General features: G+C 37.7%; 1 protein-coding gene across 1 annotated transcript in view; it reads left to right on the forward strand.

Annotated features, from left to right (window-relative positions):
- ADGRG7 (adhesion G protein-coupled receptor G7) overlaps positions 1-21,991 on the forward strand; it is a 126,552-nt gene that overhangs the window by 32,468 nt on the left and 72,093 nt on the right. The window contains exon 2 of the mRNA XM_036242269.1: positions 16,668-16,781. Coding sequence (XP_036098162.1) covers positions 16,668-16,781 — 114 coding nt within the window. The remainder of the gene's footprint in view (positions 1-16,667; positions 16,782-21,991) is intronic.

A 21,991-nucleotide genomic window follows, 5' to 3' on the forward strand; every position in this document is an offset into this window, starting at 1 on the left:
AATCTTTCCCGCCTTAGCACTCCTGTGTTGGGTTAACAGTGTATTGTATAAGGATTTTATTTGTTAATTGTATTATGGTCTGTTAACTATCAGTGATTCGTTTGTTCTGATATACACATATGCAGGGAGAACAGACTTCTTATTACTCATATGAACAGTATGGCTTCTATATAGAAATAGAATAATCTAGTGTAAATTTAGGTATAAATTTATTGAGATTAAATTATATTGTGTTGTTGAGCTTGAATGTTTTCTTAATTGATGGTTGATTTTAGGCCAACTATAATAGATCTAATTATTACTCTCTAGTTAAGGTTGTTTCCTGTATCTAAAAGGCTATACCCTTTTACACTAAATTTACGTTAAAATTGTATGTTTTTTTTGTTTGTTTGTTAATTTAATTTAGAACTTAAATTCTTTTTCTGGATAACCAGCTATCACCAGGCTCGGTAGGCTTTTCACCTCTATCCAAAAGTCTTCTCACTATTTTGCCACATAGATGAGTTTGCTCTGTGGGGCTGCTCGTGGATAGCTCGTCTGGTTTCGGGTATATTAACTTAAATTCTTTTTGCTAATAAGAGTCTAGTTAAATCATTATGCGAAAGGTAAAAGGTGTAATCTTTGCTTTTTTGTACTTTATTTTATTCTTTCATGTTTCCCTTACGGTACTGTCTCTATAGTGCCAGTTTAAAAATTTCTATCGCCTATACTTTAGAGGGTTAAGTAAATGGTTTGTTTTATTATAACTGATAATTTGAATTTTAGTGGTGATTGGACTAGTTTTAGTTCAAAGTGGTCATTTTGATGTGAAATCTTCTAGGTGTAAACTAGATGCTTTAGTTTAAGCTACACTTTGGGTTGTCCAAGCGCACTTTCCAGTACGCTTACCTTGTTACGACTTATCTCCTCTCATAGGCTTAATTTAAATTATATATTATTAATATTGTCAGCAGGAGGGTGACAGGTGGTGTGTGTATGCTGAAGATGGCGGTATATAGGCTGAATTAGCAAGGGTTGGTGAGGTTTATTAGGGTTTATCAATTATAGAACAGGCTACTCTAGATGGATATAAAGCACCACCAAGTCCTTTGAGTTTTAAGCTTTTACTAGTAGTACTCTGGCAAATAATTTTGTTTGTTAAATTTTTTTAGTTTACGGCTAAGCATAGTGGGGTATCTAATCCCAGTTTGGGTCTTAGCTGTCGTGTGTTCAGATTTTCTAAAGACACTTTCGTTGTTTATTTTATGAGGGCTGAGGCTTTTTACAGCTTAGCTAGTATTTATCTTTATTTTGGTTATATTCTTAAACACGCTTTACGCCGGATATCTATTAGTTTGGGTTAATCGTATGACCGCGGTGGCTGGCACGAAATTTACCAACCCTAGATTATTAATATAACTTAGTCAAACTTTCGTTCATGGCTTAATTTTTATCACTGCTGTATCCCGTGGGGGTGTGGTTAAGCAAGGCGTTTTGAGCTACTTATTAGTGTGCTTGATGCCTGCTCCTTTTTATCACTTATGACTTAGAGGGCATTCTCACTGGAGCGGGGATGCTTGCATGTGTAAGTTTATTAACAATTAATAGAAAGGCTAGGACCAAACCTATATGTTTATGGAGTCATAATAACTCATCTAGGCATTTTCAGTGCCTTGCTTTATTGGTTAAGCTACATCAACTTTTGAGGTGTTATGTTTTGGAAATTGTGTCGGATCTAGAGGGATGTCTGTCTAAGGAAAGGTGATTCATTAAAGTGATAGACTTCTAAGGGGGCGTCATTTTGCGTAGTTATAGAAAAGTTGAACCTATAATGTTATTATATGTGGTCTTGTTTTTGGGGTTTGGCAAGGTATCTATATATAGTACAGGGCTTAACGGGGGTAGGGGGGTTTGTTTAGGCTAGAGTGGGTGGTTGTTGATTTCGTGTTGCATATGCCTATGTGTATGCCGGCTGTTCTGTATGTTCTGTAACCGTTAATCAAATAGTCCTTCAGCGGAGGTGTCATGCTAAGTTAACATTTTAGTTATTCAATACCTTCATGTAATGTCCTGGAACCTTTAATTAAACATTCCTCTTCGCTCATTATGGGGGCGAAGTGTGTACATTCAAGGCTCGCCAACATTAAATAAGCACCGGATGTTAGGGCCTCTGACGGCCATAGCTGAGCCGAGGCATACCCAAAATTAAAAAATACCAAGGGCACGGTACCAATACGGTTGCCGCGATAACGAGGTAGTTAGTTCCGATTCCATCGAGATGTCTTATTTAAGGGGAACGAATGGGCGATCACGCATTTCTATGGCCCTGAAGTAAGAACCAGATGCCGTTTACGACCCAAGTTAGCTACCCCCAAGTTAAATGGGCCCGGGGCGAGAAGGGTAACACGTATTGGGCGGGTTGCTGGTTTCACGGAGGTTGGTAGATTAAGGGACACCCTGTATTTAGGTGATTATCCTCTAGCATGGTTTTATAACTGTAATGGTTTATGAATGTATTATGTAATATTAAGAATTTAATGTGCTTTTAGATATTCATGCGCTTATATTGATATGTGGATTTTTTAGTGTAATGTATTATGTAATTTATGTGGTTTAATGTACCTGTTTATACTAATGTCCTAATAGGTCAGGGGAGAATAACAATAGTGCTAGTAGTGCTGCTAGCATTAGAAGTCCTAGATGTCCTTGATTGTGTAGTAAGGGTGAAATCGGATTATGTCAGAGTTAGCTGGAATTCCTGTGGGGTTATTGGACTTTTTTTGTGCGGTAGCAATGAGTTAGCAGTTCTTGCATTCTTTTTCAGTAAATAAGAGATTTAGCCTCTATTGTTAGATTCACAATCTAATGTTTTTGTTAAACTATATTTACAGTATGTAATACCCATAATGATTTTTGGATTAATTGATAATAGTAGAAGGGGTATTAGATGAAGGGTTATTAATGTATTTTCTCGCGTGTAGGAAGGTTTAATATTATTAATATGGTGTGTGTTTTCCTCGTTGGGTTATGATTAATATATAGAGGGAGTAGAGGGCGGTGATGATAATATTAACTCCTATTAGGATAATGGAATAGTTTGATCAGGAGAATGTTGATAGAACTACAAATAGTTCTCCAATCAGATTAATTGATGGGGGTAGAGCTAGATTAGTAAGGCTTGCGATGAGTCATCAGGCTGCCATAAGAGGGAGAATTGTTTGTAGGCCCCGGGCCAGAATTAGTGTTCGGCTATGGATTCGTTCATAGTTTGAGTTAGCTAAGCAAAATAATAGTGAGGAGGTAAGTCCATGTGCAATTATTAGTGCGGTAGCTCCTATATAACTTCAAGGGGTTTGAATAAGAATGGCTACAATTACTAGTGCTATATGACTGACTGATGAATATGCGATGAGAGATTTTAGGTCTGTTTGGCGTAAGCAAATTGAGCTAGTTATGATTATTCCTCATAAGGATAATATGATGAAGGGATAGGCTATAATGGTATTTAGTGGAGTTAATAAGATAGAAAGTCGTATTATGCCATAACCCCCCAGTTTAAGTAATACTGCTGCTAGGACTATTGAGCCTGCAATTGGGGCTTCGACGTGGGCTTTTGGTAGTCAAAGGTGGAGACCATATAATGGTATTTTTACTATGAAAGCTAGGATGCATGCTAATCATAGTAAGGAGTTAGCTCAGTTATCTGTAAGTGGTTTAATTCAGTATTGTATGAGTAGGAAATTTAGAGAACCTATATCATTTTGGATATATGTGAGAGCTACTAGCAGAGGTAATGATCCTACTAAAGTATAAAATAGAAAATAAATACCTGCATTTAGACGTTCTGTCTGGCCTCCTCAGCGGGTAATGATAATTAATGTAGGAACAAGGGTGGCTTCAAATAGGATATAGAAGAAAATTAGCTCGGTTGCTGAGAAAGTTATGATTAGAAATACTTGTAGTAATATTAGTATAGTAATATATAGTTTTTTGCGTGTTAGTGATTCCTTGGTAAGGTGGAACTGGCTGGCGATAATTATTAGGGGTAGAAGTCATATTGTTAATATTAATAGAGGAGTAGATAAGGAATCTGAAAAGAATACCATAGAAGAGTTAAGGCTATTATCATTAAACTGGTTTAAAAGGGGAAGGCATATAAGGCTGATTGCTAGGCTATAAGTGGTAGAGTTAATTCAGATTTTATTGTTTTTTGAAAGTCATGTGAGTGGAATAAGTATTATTGTTGGAATAATGATTTTTAACATTGAAGAAGGTTTAGATTTTGTACATGGTCTACTCCGTATGTGTTTGATACTATAACTAATAGGGATAGGCCTAGAGCTGCTTCGCAGGCTGCGAATACTAATAAGATGATGGGGATTATGTTGGATAGGGTTATATGTGTTATGAGAATTATCATTGATATGAATACGAATAAGGATAATATTATACCTTCAAGACACAGTAGAGCCCTGGCCGGTTTGTCTCAGTGGTTAGAGCGTCAGCCCGCAGACCAGTGTGTTCCTGGTTCAGTTCCCGCTAGGGGCATGAACCTCGGTTGCAGTTTGTCTCCAGCCCCGGTTGGGGTTATGTTGGTGGCAACCAGTAGATGTGTCTCTCTCACATCGATGTTTCTCTTTCTCTCTTTCCCCCTCTCTCCCTCCTGCTCTATCTGAAGATAAATGCAAAACTGTCTTTAGGTGAGGACAAAAAAAAAAAAAAAGACATAGTAGAAATGACATTATATGGGATCAATATAAGTAATCCTATTAGGGAGACTGTGAAATGCTAGTAGAATGTTAATATAAGTTATAGACATTTGATAGTTATGAATATTATCATGATCTAGTGAGTCAAAATCACTTGTTTTATTTAAACTAACTACCATTATTCGGATCATTCTAGTCCTTTTTGGGTTCATTCGTAGGCTAGACTGGTGATTAATAATAGAATAAGTAATAAGGCTATAATAAGTATTGTTTTTAAGTGATTGGTTTGAGAGGCTCATGGTAGAGGTAAGAGAAGGGCAATTTCTAGATCAAAAAGTAGAAATGTAATAGCTACTAGAAAGAATTTTATTGAGAAAGGTAGACGGGCTGATCCTATAGGATCAAACCCACATTCATAGGGGCTTGCTTTTTCGTTGTAAATATTGGTTTGTGGGAGTCAGAATGCAATAAGGACTAATAAAGATGCTAGGAGAGTATTAATAAACAATGTAATTGCTATGTTAATTATTCTTTTTCGGGTTATACCGAAACTAATTGATTGGAAGTCAATTGTACTGTTTAATACTAAAAGAATATGAGCCTCATCAATAAATTGAGACGTATAGGAATAATCAAACTACGTCTACGAAATGTCAGTATCAGGCTGCTGCTTCAAAGCCGAAGTGGTGATTAGATGTGAAATGAAATTTTAATTGTCGTAGGAGACAAACAATCAAGAAAGTAGATCCAATAATTACATGTAGTCCGTGGAAGCCTGTTGCTATAAAGAAAGTTGAGCCATAGACACCGTCAGAGATTGTGAATGATGTTTCGTAATATTCGGAAGCTTGAAGTAGTGTGAAATATAATCCTAGGCAGATTGTGATGAATAGGGCTTGAATTATATGTTTTCGGTTTCCTTCTATTAGGCTATGGTGAGCTCATGTAATAGAGACTCCTGAGGCTAAAAGGACAGAGGTATTTAGGAGGGGAACTTCCAGTGGGTTTAATGCTTTAATGCCTGCTGGAGGTCAAAATCCTCCGAGTTCTGGAGTAGGTGCTAGGCTAGAGTGATAAAATGCTCAAAAGAAGCCTGAGAAAAATAATACTTCTGATAAAATGAATAGAATTATTCCATAGCGCAGACCTTTTTGTACAATTGGTGTGTGATGACCTTGGAAAGTACTTTCTCGAACAATATCTCGTCATCATTGGTATATAGTTAAGGTATTAGTAATTAGGCCGATGGATAGTAATAGAGTAGAGTTGAAGTGGAATCATATGACTAATCCTGAGGTTAATAGGAGAGCAGATAATGCTCCTGTTAAAGGTCAAGGGCTGGGGTTAACTATATGGTAGGCATGTGTTTGGTGGGTCATTAAGCGTTATCATGTAAGTATAAGCTGACTAATAAAGTAAAGACGTAAGCTTGAATAAGGGCAACAGCGAATTCTAGAATAGTTAGTAGTACAAGAATAATAAATGTAATTAGAGCAGTAGTTATACTAATATTTATTAAGGCTAAAGTAGCTCCTCCAATTAAGTGAATGAGAAGATGTCCTGCGGTAATGTTGGCAGTGAGTCGTACTGCTAAGGCTATTGGTTGAATAAATAAGCTAATGGTTTCGATGATTACAAGTATTGGGATTAGGGGTAGTGGTGTTCCTTGAGGTAAGAAATGTGCTAGTGATGCTTTTGTTTTATGTCGAAAGCCTAAAATTACGGTTCCTGCTCAGAGGGGAATAGCCATACCTAAATTTATTGAGAGTTGTGTAGTAGGGGTAAATGAGTGTGGGAGTAAGCCTAGAAGGTTTGTAGAGCCAATAAATATAATTAATGATATTAATATGAGTGTTCATGTTTGGCCTTTTTTGTTATGAATAGTCATTATTTGTTTTGATGTTAAGTGAATAAGTCATTGTTGAATTGCAACAATACGATTATTAATTAGTCGGGTGGTTGATGGAAATAGGATGGTCGGGAATATAATAATTAGTATAACAATAGGTAATCCTATTATTGTAGGGGTAATGAATGAGGCAAACAAATTTTCGTTCATTTAGTGTTTCAAGGGGTTGAGTGTTTTAATGCTTTTACGGACATAGGTTCTGGGTTTGAATAATAGATATGTTTTGAAATTTTTAGTTGTATAATAATGAAAAGGGTTAGAATTATTGATAAAATAGTAATAAATCATGTTGATGTATCGAGCTGTGGCATGTCATTAAGAGGAGATTTCTGCTCCTAATCTCTAACTTAAAAGGTTAGCGCTATTTAGCTTCTTAATGAAATTATAGTATTGATGACGATCATTTTTCGAAGGTTTTTAATGGGACTATTTCAAGTACGATAGGCATAAAACTATGATTGGAACCACAGATTTCAGAGCATTGTCCGTAATAAATACCTGGGCGTGTGGATAATAGAGTTGTTTGGTTTAGGCGTCCTGGAATGGCATCAGTTTTTAAGCCTAATGAGGGGACTGCTCATGAGTGTAGAACGTCTTCGGAAGAAATAAGTATTCGGATTGTTATTTCTATTGGTAATACAACTCGATTATCTACTTCTAGTAAGCGTATTTCCCCAGGTTTTAGGTCAGAAGTGGGGATTATGTAGGAATCGAAGTTGAGATCTTCATAGTCTGTATATTCATAACTTCAGTATCATTGGTGGCCCATTGTTTTTACGGTTATTGTAGGATTATTAATTTCATCTATCATGTATAGGATTCGTAAGGAAGGCAAGGCAATTATAATTAAGATAATAGCTGGTAAAATTGTTCAAATAGTTTCTACTTCTTGTGCATCTATAGTACTGGTGTGGGTTAGGCGGGTTGTTAATATTAGTGAAATGATGTATAGTACTAAAGAGCTAATAAGAAATACAATTATTAGGGTGTGATCATGGAAATGTAATAGTTCTTCTATAATAGGTGAGGTAGCGTCTTGAAAGCCTAATTGGAAAGGATAAGCCATGGAGATATACAGGAGTTTCACCTGTAACTTAACTTTGACAAAGTTATGTAAATTTTACTAATATCTCATTTGTAGAGAAAGACATAGTGGTTATGATGTTGGCTTGAAACCAATTTTAGAGGGTTCGATTCCTTCCTTTCTTATTTAGGGTTTACATATGTAGGTTCTTCAAATGTATGGTAGGGTGGGGGACATCCATGTAGTCATTCTAAATTTGTTGTTGTTAATTCAACTATGAGGACTTCTCGTTTTGAGGCGAATGCTTCTCAAACTATAAATACTATAAGCATTACGGCGGTTAAAGAAATAAATGAGCCTATAGATGATACAGTATTTCAAGTTGTGTAGGCATCTGGGTAGTCAGAGTAACGTCGTGGTATTCCTGATAACCCTAGGAAATGTTGGGGGAAGAAAGTCATATTAACTCCTACAAATATAATTAAGAAGTGAATTTTAGCTCAGGTTGTGCTTAGAGTATAACCTGAAAATAATGGAAATCAGTGTACGAATCCGCCTATAATTGCAAATACTGCTCCTATAGAAAGTACATAGTGGAAATGAGCTACTACATAGTAGGTGTCATGTAATACAATATCTAGGGATGAGTTGGCAAGTACAATGCCTGTTAAACCTCCTACTGTGAATAAAAAGATAAAGCCTAGGGCTCATAATATTGCTGGGGATCATTTGATATTGCCTCCATGAAGGGTTGCTAATCAGCTGAAAACTTTAACTCCTGTAGGAATGGCAATGATTATGGTTGCTGAAGTAAAATAAGCTCGTGTATCTACGTCTATACCTACTGTGAATATGTGGTGGGCTCAAACAATGAATCCTAAGAATCCAATAGACATTATAGCTCACACTATGCCTATATATCCAAAAGGTTCTTTTTTTCCTGAATAATATGTTACAATATGTGAAATAATTCCAAAGCCCGGTAGAATTAGAATATAAACTTCAGGGTGACCAAAGAATCAAAATAGGTGTTGGTATAGGATAGGGTCTCCTCCTCCGGCAGGATCGAAGAAAGTAGTATTTAAATTTCGGTCTGTTAATAATATTGTAATTCCTGCAGCTAGCACTGGTAAAGATAATAGTAGTAATACGGCTGTAATTAATACAGATCATACAAATAGTGGTGTTTGGTATTGGGAGAGAGCTGGTGGTTTTATATTGATAATAGTTGTAATAAAGTTAATAGCACCTAGAATTGATGAAACTCCTGCTAAATGTAGTGAGAAAATGGTTAGGTCGACGGAGGCTCCTGCATGGGCTAGGTTTCCAGCTAAAGGAGGATAAACTGTTCAGCCGGTGCCTGCTCCAGCTTCAACTATAGAAGAGGCAAGTAGTAGTAGGAAAGAAGGGGGAAGCAGTCAGAAGCTTATATTGTTTATACGTGGGAAAGCTATATCGGGAGCTCCAATTATTAGAGGAACTAGTCAATTTCCAAATCCTCCAATTATAATTGGTATAACTATGAAGAAAATTATTACAAAAGCATAAGTGGTAACAATTACATTGTAGATTTGATCATCTCCTAAGAGAGCCCCTGGCTGACCTAATTCAGCTTGAATAAGAAGACTAAGACAACAAGTGTTGCGAGGGTGTGGAGAAAAGGAGACTCTAGTACACTGCTGGTGGGAATGCAGACTGGTGTAGCCACTATGGAAAACAATATGGTGTTACCTCAAAAGGTTAAAAATTGAACTGCCATTTGACCCAGTGATCCCACTTCCAGGACTATACCCTAAGAAACCTGAAACACCAATCAGAACGAATATATGTACCCCTATGTTCTTAGCAGCACTATTTACAATAGCTAAGATCTGGAAACAACCCAAGTGTCCATCAGTAGATGAGTGGATAAAAAACCTGTGGTACATGTACACAATGGAATACTATGCAGCTATAAGAAAGAAAGATCTCCTATCCTTTGAGATGGCATGGAAGAACCTGGAGAGTATTATGCTAAGCAAAAGAAGCCAAGCAGAGAAAGACAAATATCACATGGTCTCACTTATTTGTGGAACTAAACAAACTGCTGAACAAAATTAACCCAGAGACATAGAGGTGGGGTACACACTGACAAGCCTTAGAGGAGGAGGGATTGGGGAGGAGAGATAAACCACAGAACTTACATGCATGTATGCATGACCAATGAACATAGACAACAAAGCTGGTGATGGGACGGGGCGGGGGGAAGGGTGTCAATGGGGGGAAAATGAGAAACATCTGTAACAAAATCAAATTAATAAATTAAAAGCAAAACAAAACAAATTATATCCACAAAAAAATAAAATAAAAAAACAAAAGACTTAGAGCGGTTCCTACTATCCCCGTTCAGGCACCAAACAGAAGATATAAAGTGCCAATGTCTTTGTAGTTTGTTGAGAATATTCAACAGTTTATGAACATAGGTAAGGTGGCTGATTAAGCATTAGACTATAAATATGAAGACAGAGGTTTGAGTCCTCTTCTTACCAGGCCCTGTGGTGTGTAACATTGAATTGCAAATTAAAAGAAGCATCTTCAATCCTGTCAGGGTTTCTCCCACCTTTTTTTCTTTGCGGCAGCAGCGGGAGAAATAGATTGAAGCCAGTTGTTTAGGGTGTTTAGCTGTCAACTAAAGTTTCGTGGGTTTGAAGTCCATCGATCTAGTAAGGGTAATAAAAGTAATTAATTTGCATTCAGTTGATGTAAGATAGAGTCTTGTAGTCCTTAATTTCAAGAACTAAACATACATTGTTTACTTAGAGCTTTGAAGGCTCTTGGTCTGAGTTAACCTAAACTCTTAGTTTCAGATTATGATTATTGGTGCTAGAGGTAATGTGAGTGTTGATAGTATGATTATTGGTGTAAGTAGATTTAAATGCTTTGGGTTTTTGAATTGTCATTTGATTTTCATGTTGTTGGTAGTGGGAAATACTGTTAGGGATGTGGCATTTATTAGTCACATGTAGAAGAATAAGTTTAATAATGCCATGATGGCTATGATTGTTGGTAAAATAATGTTGTTGTTTTTTGTCAGTTCTTGAATGATCATTCATTTAGGTATAAACCCGGTTAATGGTGGTAATCCTCCTAGGGACAGTAGGGCTACTAGTGTGGTTGTGGTAATTAATGGTATTTTATTTCATATATGAGATAGGGATAATGTTGTTGTAGATGAATTAATTATAAACAGTATGAATATAGTAGGTGTTATTAGAATATAGATTACTAGGTATAGTAGTGTTATGGTGGGGTTATAGATTAGAATAGCGATTATTCATCCAATGTGGGTGATTGATGAGTAAGCTATAATTATGCATAATTGAGTTTGGTTTAGTCCTCCTCATCTCCCAATTGCGATGAATAATAGTGACATTATTAAGAATAGGTTAGGTTAATGTTGGGTGAAATTGTGTATAGGACTGTTAGGGGGGCTAATTTTTGTCATGTTAATAGGATTAGTCCGGATGACAAAGGGATTCCTTGGGTCACTTCTGGAACTCAGAAATGGAAAGGCGCTAGTCCTAGTTTCATGGTTAGTGCTATAGTTATAATTATGGATGCTGTTGGGTTATATAGTTTTATAACAGTTCATTGACCTGAATATATGAGGTTAAGTAGGACTGCTAATATGAGGAGTATGGATGCGGTGGCTTGTGTGAAGAAATATTTGGTGGCTGCTTCTGTGGATCGTGGGTTATGTTGTTTTATTAATATTGGGATAATAGCTAATATGTTTATTTCGAAGCCAATTCAAATTAAGAGTCAGTGGGAGCTTATTATGACGATTAGGGTTCCTAGGATAATGGTAGCTATAATGATGGATATGATAAAGAGGTTTATTAATACAGAAAGGATATAAACCAACATGTTCATAGCAGCACTATTTATAATAGCTAAGATCTGGAAACAACCCAAGTGTACATCAGTAGATGAGTGGGTAAAAAAAACTGTGGTACATATACAAAATGGAGTACTATGCAGTTGTAAGAAAGAAAGATCTCTTATCCTTTGAGACCACATGGAGGGACCTGGAGAGTATTATCCTAAGTGAAACAAGCCAAGCAGAGAAAGACAAATATCACATGATCTCACTTATTTGTGGAATATAATGAACATAACAGTCTGAGGAACAGGATAGACCCAGAGACATGGAAGTGGGGTACAGACTGACAACCCTCAGAAGACAGTGTGGGAGGGAGGGAAGAGATAAAGTACAGAACTTATATGCATGTACGCATAACTGATGGACATGGACAACAAAGCTGAGGATGGGGAGGGGGAATGGGAAAAAGGGTGTCATTGGGGTAAAAAGGAGAAACATCTGTAACAAAAATAAATTAATAAAAAATAAAAACAAGGGATTCTATAATGGCAGCAGAGTGAATGGAAGCTACACAGACCATCTCCCAGGACCAAACTGGAATTACAACAAAAATAAAGACAAATTGTCAGGAAAAAGCAACAAAAAAGCAGCTTGGAGGACCACATAACCAGGGACATTGACTCAATCCTGGTAGGCTTGCAGAGACATGAGAGGGGGGCTGGGAATCCAGGGTCTGCAGTGGCCTTAGCTGTGAGCAGTGCCCTCAGGTTACACTCCCAAATGACTCCACAGCACAGAGCTGGGACAGAGGTTAAAATCGCCGCAGCCACTTACATTGGGCTCCTGCAGAGGGAGGGCATGCTGGACTGGAACTGTGTGGGGATACTTGGGATTTGGAGGGCACTCAGAGCTTTTGCTGAGTTGCAGCCATGCAAAACTGTGGTCATCTTACTCCTTCCCAGGACTCTGGGGAGAGGCAACAGCTCTTCCCTCTGAGATTCAACCCCACCCAGTAGCCATTGAAATGCAAAATAAGGCCCATTAACAAACAGCTTCTGCCCCACCTTCAGGAAATCCCCTTACACAGAGCACCTGAGGGAGTTTTTCATTCAACTGAGAAAACAAGTCTCTTCAGGTAACCCACTGCTGATAGCCTCCAGGCAAAAAGTTAAAGGATAACTATACCATTCCTGGGATAGCAACTCTAACCAGAAAAAGAAGACTTGACAGTGGTGTTTAACTTGGGTCCTCCCTGGCTCATCCAAACCCAGGAGAGGGAGCCACAAAAAGCAGAACACCAACACCCACAGGGAAAATTTGGCAGGCTCCAAAGCCCACTGTGATAGCCAAAATGTGTTACATAGAAACAAAAACTAAATAAAAGAACAAGAGACTTCTACCAAAGATGAGATAAATGAGGTGCAGTTAATAAAGTTAACAGAACTAGAATTCAAGCCATGATCTTGAGGAAGCCGAACAGCATGTGTAAGGACATGAGCACCATCAGTAAAGACACAGAAATGTGGAAAATCAACCAGTTGAAATTAAAAACCACCAAGAAGAAATGAAGAATGACATATCAGAGGTAGAGAACACATTGGAAGGTTTAAATAGCAGAGTAGAGGAAGCGGAGGACCGGATCAGTGAATTAGAAGACAGGGTAGAAAAAATCAACAAATCAGAAAACCAAAGGAAAAAAACAGGAAGACAGCTTAAGAGAACTGAGGGACAACAGGAAATGTAATAATATTTGCATCATAGGAGTCTCCAAAGAAGGAGAAAATGAGCAAGGGTTAGAGAATATATTTGAAGAAATAGTGACAGAAAACTTTCCTGACTTGGTGAAGGAAGAAGGCATTCAAGTTCAAGAAGCACAGAGAGCCCCAAATAAGAAGAACCCAAACAGGCCCACACCAAGACACATAGTAATTAAAATGCCAAAACTTAAAGACAAAGAATCCTAAAGGCAGCAAGAGATAAGCAACAGGTTACCTACAAAGGAAACCCCATAAGGCTCTCAGCTGACTTCTCAACAGAAACACTATAGGTCAGAAGGGAATGGCATGAGATAATCAAGGTCATGAAAAACAAGGATCTGAATCCAAGACTACTCTCCCCAGAAAAGCTATCATTCCAAATAGAAGGTCAAATAAAGAGCTTCCCAAACAAAAAAAAAGTCTAAGGAAATACATTAGCACCAAACCAGCTATGTAAGAAATGTTAAAAGGACTGCTGTAATTAGCAGAAGAAATAGGAAGAAAAATATAACCACACTAAACAAAAATGGCAATAAATAAATACATATCAATAATCACCTTAAATGTAAATGGATTGAATGCTCCAAAAAAAAAAAAAAAGACACAGAGTAGCTGATTGGATAAGAAAGCATGACTCATCTATATGTTGTTTACAAGAGACCTGCCTCACAACAAAAGATTCATATAGGCTGAAAGTGAAGGGATGGAAAAAAATCTTCCAAGCAAAAGAAAATGAAATAAAAGCTGGGGTAGCAATACTCATATCTGATAAAATAGATTTCAAAATGAAGGCCATAACTAGAGACAAAGAAGCCCACTACATAATATGAAAGGATCTATCCAACAGGAAGATATAACCTTGATAAACATATATACAACCAATATAGGAGCACCGAATTATATTAAAAATCTTCTGTAAGACTTCAAAGGAGAAATTGATAGCAATAAAATCATAGCAGGGGACTTGAACACCCCACAGACATCACTGGATACATCCTCTAGATAAAAAATTATCAAGGATACAGAGACTCTAAATGAAGCATTAGACCAAATGGATTTCATAGATATCTACAGAGAATTACACCCCAAAACTACAGAATTCACATTCTTGTCAAGTGCACATGGGACAGTCTCAAAGATAGACCACGTGTTAGAACACAAACTAAGTCTCTACAAGTTCAAGAAGATTGAAATCATATCAATTATCTTCTCAGATCAAAATGGCATGGAACTAGAAATAAATTGCAACAAGAACATGCAAAGACATTTGAAAACATGGAAGCTAAATAGCATGTTATTTAACAATGAATGGGTTACTGAGGAGTTCAAGGGAGAAATTAAAAACTTCCTGGAAACTAATGAAAATGAACACACAACAACACAAAATCTATGGGATGCAGCAAAAGCAGTTCTGAGAGGGAAGTTCATAGCACTACAGGCCTACCTCTAGAAACAAGGAAAATCTCTAATAGAATTATCTAACTTCACAACTTAAAGAACTAGAGAGCAAACAAAAAGATAACTCCGAAACTAGTAGAAGGAAAGAAATAGTAAAGATCAGAACAGAAATAAATGACATGGAGACCAATAAAACAATTCAAAGGATCAATAAAATAAAGAGCTGGTTTTTCAAAAAGATAAACAAGATTGATGGACCCTTAGCTAGACTCACCAAGAAACAAAGAGAGAGAACCCAAATACACAAAAACAGAAATGAAAGAGGACAAGTAACTACAGACACCACAGAAATACAAAAGATCGTTAACAAGTACTACGAACAATTATATGGCCAAAAATTCAACAATCTAAGAGAAATGGACAATTTTCTAGAAACAGAGTCTCCTAAAACTAGACCGGTAAAAGAATACTTGAACAGACGAATACCAACTAAGGAAATTGAAGATGTAATCAAGACTCTCACAGCAGATAAGAGCCCGGGCCCGGATGGCTCCACGGGGGAGTATTACTGAACATTCAAAGAAGAACTAACACCCATTCTCCTCAAACTATTTCAAAAAATTCAAGAAAAAGGAAGACTTCCAAACTTGTTTTATAAGGCCAGCATATTTCTAATTTGAAAACCAGAAAAACACACTACAAAGAAAGAAAACTACAGGCCAATATCCCAGATCAACATAGATGCCAAAATCCTGAACAAAATATGAGCAAATCGGATCCAGAAATACATAAAAAAAATTATTCACCATGACCAAGTGGGATTCATCCCAGGAATGCAAGACTGGTACAATATTTGCAAATCAATAAATGTGATACACCACATAAATAAAATGAAGAATCAATAGATGCCGAAAAAGCCTTTGAAAAGTACACTGCTGGTAGGAATGCAGACTGGTGCCGCCACTATGGAAAACAATATGGTGTTACCTCAATAAATTAAAAATTGAACTTCCATTTGACCCAGTGATCCCATTTCTAGGAATATACCCTAAGATGCCTGAAACACCAATCAGAAAGAATATATGTACCCCCATGTTTGTAGCAGCACTATTTACAATAGCTAAGATCTGGAAACAGTCCAAATGTCCATCAGTAGACGAATGGATAAAAAAGTGGTGGTACATATACACAATGGAGTACTATGCAGCTGTAAGAAAGAAAGATCTCTTATCCTTTGCGATGACATGGAGGGATCCGGAAAGTATTATCCTAAGTGAAACAAGCCAAACAGAGAAAGACAAGTATCATATGATCTCACTTATTTGTGGAATATAATGAACATAACAGTCTGAGGAACGGGGTAATCCCAGAGATGTGGAAGTGGGGTACAGACTGACAATCCCCAGAAGAGTGGGTGGTGGGGGAGTGATAAACCACAGAACTTATGTGCATGTATTCATGAACAATGGACATGGACAACAACGCTGGGGCCGGGGTGGGGAGGGCTGGAGGGGGAGGGGAGAATCAGTGGGGGAAAAAGGAGAAACATCTGTAACAAAGATAAATTAATTAATTAAATATAAATAAATCAATAAACATCAGGAGGAATAATAAATAAATAAATAAATAAACAAAAACAAAAACATCTCTTCTATATTTGTATAGCACTTGCAAATTTGCATTTTGAGTTTATTGTTCTGTCTATCTATCTATCTATCTATCATCTATCAATCAATCATGTATTTATCCTCTTTCTTTTTATCTCTCTTTCTCTTCTCATCTGTTTCCCTAAGTAAATTCTCATCTTCTTGGTCAGGGTGTTGTAACTTTTAAATATGTTTTTTTTAGTATCTATGATACCTAGTTAGCCTTCTCTACCCTGTGATGATATTACAAAGAATATTTCTCAGAAATGCTACTCAAATTAATTATTTTACAAATGGAAATTAAAGGCCACAGACCCAAAAGGAGAAACTAATCAGCCACTTCATATACCATTCTGTTATTTATTGTATTTTTTTTATTGAAGGAACACCTGACCCCACACCAAGCATTCCTACAGGGTTCTGCAGGAATAATGGAACTTGGGGAAATGGTAGATGTACTTGTCCAGAAAAGTGGAAAGGATTGAGATGTACAATTGGTAAGTTTCATGGGATAATACTAGGGCATGAAGTTTAGATGACTTATTTTAATAAGGAGAGCAACAAAGATTCTCGAAGCTTCTGTTAATGATTATAGTAACAATGGGCATAGTAATGATGGCTATAAGATGTATTTATTAGCTCAATAGCAAAAGCTAAGTTTTCTTCTTGGACTATTAACCTGTATGTTCAATACATCTTGTCTGTTTCCCAACTACCAAGTTCTCTGTAAACTTGCCATTGCTTTTTCTTCTGGATGCAGTGTCTAATACAGGGTATTGGGTGATATGGTTTTCTCAGGTCCTTTCAACTGGTGATAAGCCATATCATACCATTTCAGATATCACAGTTCTAACACATTTAACTCTTCTGAAATCAAGATGCACATTTCAGGAGGGAGGGTAAGTGTGTGAGAGAGTGAGCGAGTGTGTGAGACAGCGTGAGTAGACATGAAGGTGGATGACCAAACCCGAGCAGGGCAGAGCCTCAGAGCAGATAGTTCCTATGCTGTGGACAGAAGTAGCCAGCTACCTCAGTAAGTGGCCCTTCAGGGCACTTCTACCTGTGCCACAGGGAGGCCCCACCATTCTGGAAGATCCCGGCTCTTCCCTGGGAGGAGGCAGTGGGAGCGGCTAGGACCCAGCAACATGAACTCACCAGTACACCTGGCACTATCAGACCAGTGGACACTCTGTGTCAACACAGACCAGTTTACAGGAGTGGAGCTCCCAAGGTGCTGGTCATGGAAGCCACAGACAGCCTGGAGCCCGGCACCATCCCTCATAGTAGCAGTCCAATCAGAGTCCAGATATACCCCCAGCAACAGAGGCTGGAAAGCAGACATCCATCCCCACACAACAGAAGCACAGACCAGCAGCTGAGAAGCATCCCCCAAAACTACAACAAAAGCTGAGCAGGAGTTGAGCCCTACTGGGCAGCAGCATTCCCCAGCCCCAGCAGTGGGACCTGGGGCTCCACAGAGGCCTGTGCGGTCCAGCAACTCACAATTGCAGTGGGAAGCCTGAGCCCCAGAGAGACTGGTTTAATCCACCTGCCCGCCCCCAGGAACTGCAGAGTGCAGGGGCACCAGAGAGGCCTGTGAGACCCAGCAGGGACTGTGCCATCCAATTGCCCATGGGATCTACAGGGTGCTGAAGCACCAGAGAGGACTGTGCAATCCAGCAGGGACTGTGCAATCTAGTTACTCACAGGGCTTGTGGGATGCTTCAGCAAAAGAGAGGCCTGTGCAACCCAGCAAGGACTGTGCCATCCAGATACCCAGGGGACCTGTGGGATGCTGAAGCACCAGAGAGGCCTGTGCGACCCAGCAGGGACTGTGCCATCCAGTTACCCACGGGACCTGCAGGGTGCAGAGGTACCAGAAAGGCCTGTGCAACCAGCTGTGCACAAGATAGGCATAGAGGATGTGAAAATGGAGGTGCAGTGAATAGAAGCTACTCAAATGATCTCCCAGGATCTAATGGGAATTACAACTAAAATAGAGACAAATCCTTGGAAAAAAGCAACATAAAAGCAGCAGGACAGGACCATATAACCAGGGACAATGAATACCAGGGCTACATTTCAAGGCAGTGAGTAACGGAGACTACTAGCCACTATGAAAAAGCTAGAGGATAACAGAACATTTCCTGGGCTGGCAAATCTACCCAGGAAAGTAAGACTTGACAGTGGTGTTTAACATGGGCCCACCAAGGTTCATCCAAACCCAGTAGAGGGAGCCACAAATAGCAGAACACCAACACGCACAGGGAAAATTTGGCAGGCTCCAAAGCCCACTGAGATAGCCAAAATGGTGAAACAAAGAAACAAATATCAAATGAAAGAACAAGAGAACTCTATCGAAGATGGGATCAATGAAATGCAGCTAAGCAAATTATCAGAGGTAAAGTTCAGAGCCATGATCTGGAGGAAGCTCAACAGCATGAGTAAGGTTATCAGCACCATGAGTCAAGATATAGAAACATTGAAAACCAACCAAGTGGAAATGAAGGATGACACAGCAGGAATTAAGAACACATTGGAAAGACTAACCAGCAGAGTAGAGGAAACTGAGGACCGGATCAGTGAACTAGAAGACAGGGTAGAAAAAATCAACCAATCAGAAAACCGAAAGGAAAAAACAATTAAAAAACAGGAAGACAGCTTAAGAGAACTGTGGGACAACTGGAAATGTAATAAAATTTACCTCATAAGAGTCCCTGAAGAGAAAGAAAATGGGCAAGGGTTAGAGAATATATCTGGAGAAATAGTGACAGAAAACTTCCCTGACTTGGTGAAGAAAGAAGGCATTCAAGTTCAAAAAGCACAGAGAGCCCCAAGTAAGAAGAACCCAAACAGGCACACACCAAGACACATAGTAATTAAAATGCCAAAAATTAAAAACAAAGTGAGAATTCTAAAGGCAACAAGAGATAAGCAACAGGTTACCTACAAAGGAAACCCCATAAGGCTCTCAGCTGACTTCTCAACAGAAACACTACAGGCCAGAAGGAGTGGCATGAAGTAATCAAGGTCATGAAAAACAAAGATCTGAATCCAAACTACTCTATCCAGCAAGGCTATCATTAAAAAAAAAAGGTCATATAAAGAGCTTTCTAGACAAAAAAAGGCGAAGGGGATATATTAACACAAAACCAGCACTGCAAAATATGGTATAAGGACTGCTGTAACTTAGTAGAAGAAACAGGAAGAAAAATAAAACCACACTAAACAAAAATAGCAACTAATAAGTACATGTCTATTATCACCTTAAATGTGAATAGTTTGAATGCTCCAATAAAAAGACACAGAGTATCTGACTGGATAAGCAAGCATGACTCATATATATGTTGTTTACAAAAATCCCACCTCACAACAAAAGACTAACATAGGTTGAAAGAGAAGGGATGGAAACAAATCTTTCAAGCAAATAGAAAGCAAAAAACAAACAAACAAACAAACAAACAAAAAACTGGGGTAGCAATACTCATATCTAATAAAGTAGATTTTAAAATGAAGGCCATAACTAGAGACAAAGAAGGCCACTACATAATATTGAAAGGATCTATCCAACAGGAAGATATAACTTTGGTACACATATATGTACCCAATATAGGAGCACCAACATATATAAAAATTCTTCTGGAGGATTTAAAGTCCTCAATCAACAGTAATACAATCATAGCAGGGGACTTCAATACCTCACTGACATCACTGGATAGATCTTCTAAACAAAAAATTAACAAGGAAAGACAGACTCTAAAAGAAGTGCTAGATAAAATGGATTTCATAGTTATCTACAGAGAATTACACCCCAAAACTGCCGAATTCACATTGTTCTCAGGTGCACATGGGACATTCTTAAAGACAGACCACCTGTTAGGGCACAAACAAAGTATCTACAAGTTCAAGAAGATTGAAATCATATCAAGCATCTTCTCAGATCACAATAGCATGCAACTAGAAATGAATTGCAACAAGAGCATGCAAAGACATTTGAAAATATGCAGGCTAAATAGCATGTTACTGAATAATGAATGGATTACCATGAAGATCAAGGAAGAAATTAGAAACTTCCTGGAAACCAATGAAAATGAACACACAACAACACAAAATCTATGGGATGCAGTGAAAGCAGTTCTGAGAGGGAAGTTCATAGCACTACAGCTTTACCTCAAGAAGCAAGAAAAATTTCTAATAGACTATCTAACCTCACAACTTAAAGAACTAGAGAGCAAACAAAAAGAAAACCCCGAAACTAGTAGAAGGAAGGAAATAGTAAAGATCAGAGCAGAAATAAATGACATGGGGACCAAAAAAACAATTCACAAGATCAATGAAACAAAGAGCTGGTTCTTTGAAAAGATAAACAAGATTGATGGACCCTTAGCTAGACTCACCAAGAAAGAAGAGAGAGAACCCAAATACACAAAATAAAAAATGAAAGAGGAGAAATAATTACTGACACCACAGAAATACAATGGATTGTGAGCAAATATTATGAACAATTATACAGCAACAAATTGACAATCTAAATGAAATGGACAAATTTCTGAAAATACATGGTCTCTCAAAACTGAACTGAGAAGAGATAGAAAATTTGAACAGATCAATTACAATAAAAGAAATTGAACATGTAATCGAGACTCTTCCAGCAAACAAAAGCCCAGGCCCGGAAGGTTCACAGGGGAATTTTACCAATCATTCAAAGTAGAACTAATACCCATTCTCCTCAAACCATTTCAAAAAATGCAAGAAGGAAGATTTCCGAACTCGTTTTATGAAGCCAGCATAATTCTAATTCCAAAACCAGAAAAAGACACTACAAAGAAAACTACAGGCCAATATCCCTATGAACATAGATGCCAAAATCCTGAACCAAATACTAGCTAATCAAATTCAGCAATTCATGAAAAAAATTATTCACCATGACCAAATGGGATTCATCCCAGGGATGCAAGGCTGGTACAATATTCACAAATCAATAAATGTGATACACCACATAAATAAAATGAAGAATATCAATAGATGCTGAAAAAGCATTCCACAAAATCCAGCACCTATTTCTGATAAAAACACTCAGCAATCTGGGAATAGAGGAATCATATCTTGACATAATAAAGGCCATATATGAAAAACCTGCAGCCACCATCATACTCAATGGGCAAAAACTAAAAGCATTTCCCTTAAGAACAGAAACAAGACAGGGATGCCCACTTTTGCCACTCTTATTTAACATAGTACTGGAAGTCTTAGCCACAGCAATCAGACAGGAAGAAAAAAATAAAAGGGATCCAAACTGGAAAGGAGGAAGTGAAACTGTCATTATTTGCGGATGATGTGATACTATACTATACCCCAAAGACTCCATCAAAAATTTACTAGACTTAATAAATGAATTTGGAAAAGTATCAGGATACAAAATTAACATCAAGAAATCGATGGCATTCTTGTACATCAATGATGAACTCACAGAAGGAGAAACTAAAAAAAAAAAAATCCCATTTACCATCACGGCAAAAAAAATTAAGATACCAAAGAATAAACTTAACCAAGGAAATAAAGGACCTATTCGCAGAAAACTACAGGTCATTGAAAAAATAAATAGAGGAAGATATAAAAAAGTGGAAGCACATATCTTGTTCATGGATTGGAAGAATTAACATCATTAAAATGTCTATACTACCCAAAGCAATCTGTAGATTCAATG

This window comes from Molossus molossus, unplaced genomic scaffold (genome assembly GCF_014108415.1).
Source record: "Molossus molossus isolate mMolMol1 unplaced genomic scaffold, mMolMol1.p scaffold_m16_p_5, whole genome shotgun sequence".
NCBI classification, from domain to species: Eukaryota; Metazoa; Chordata; class Mammalia; order Chiroptera; family Molossidae; genus Molossus; species Molossus molossus.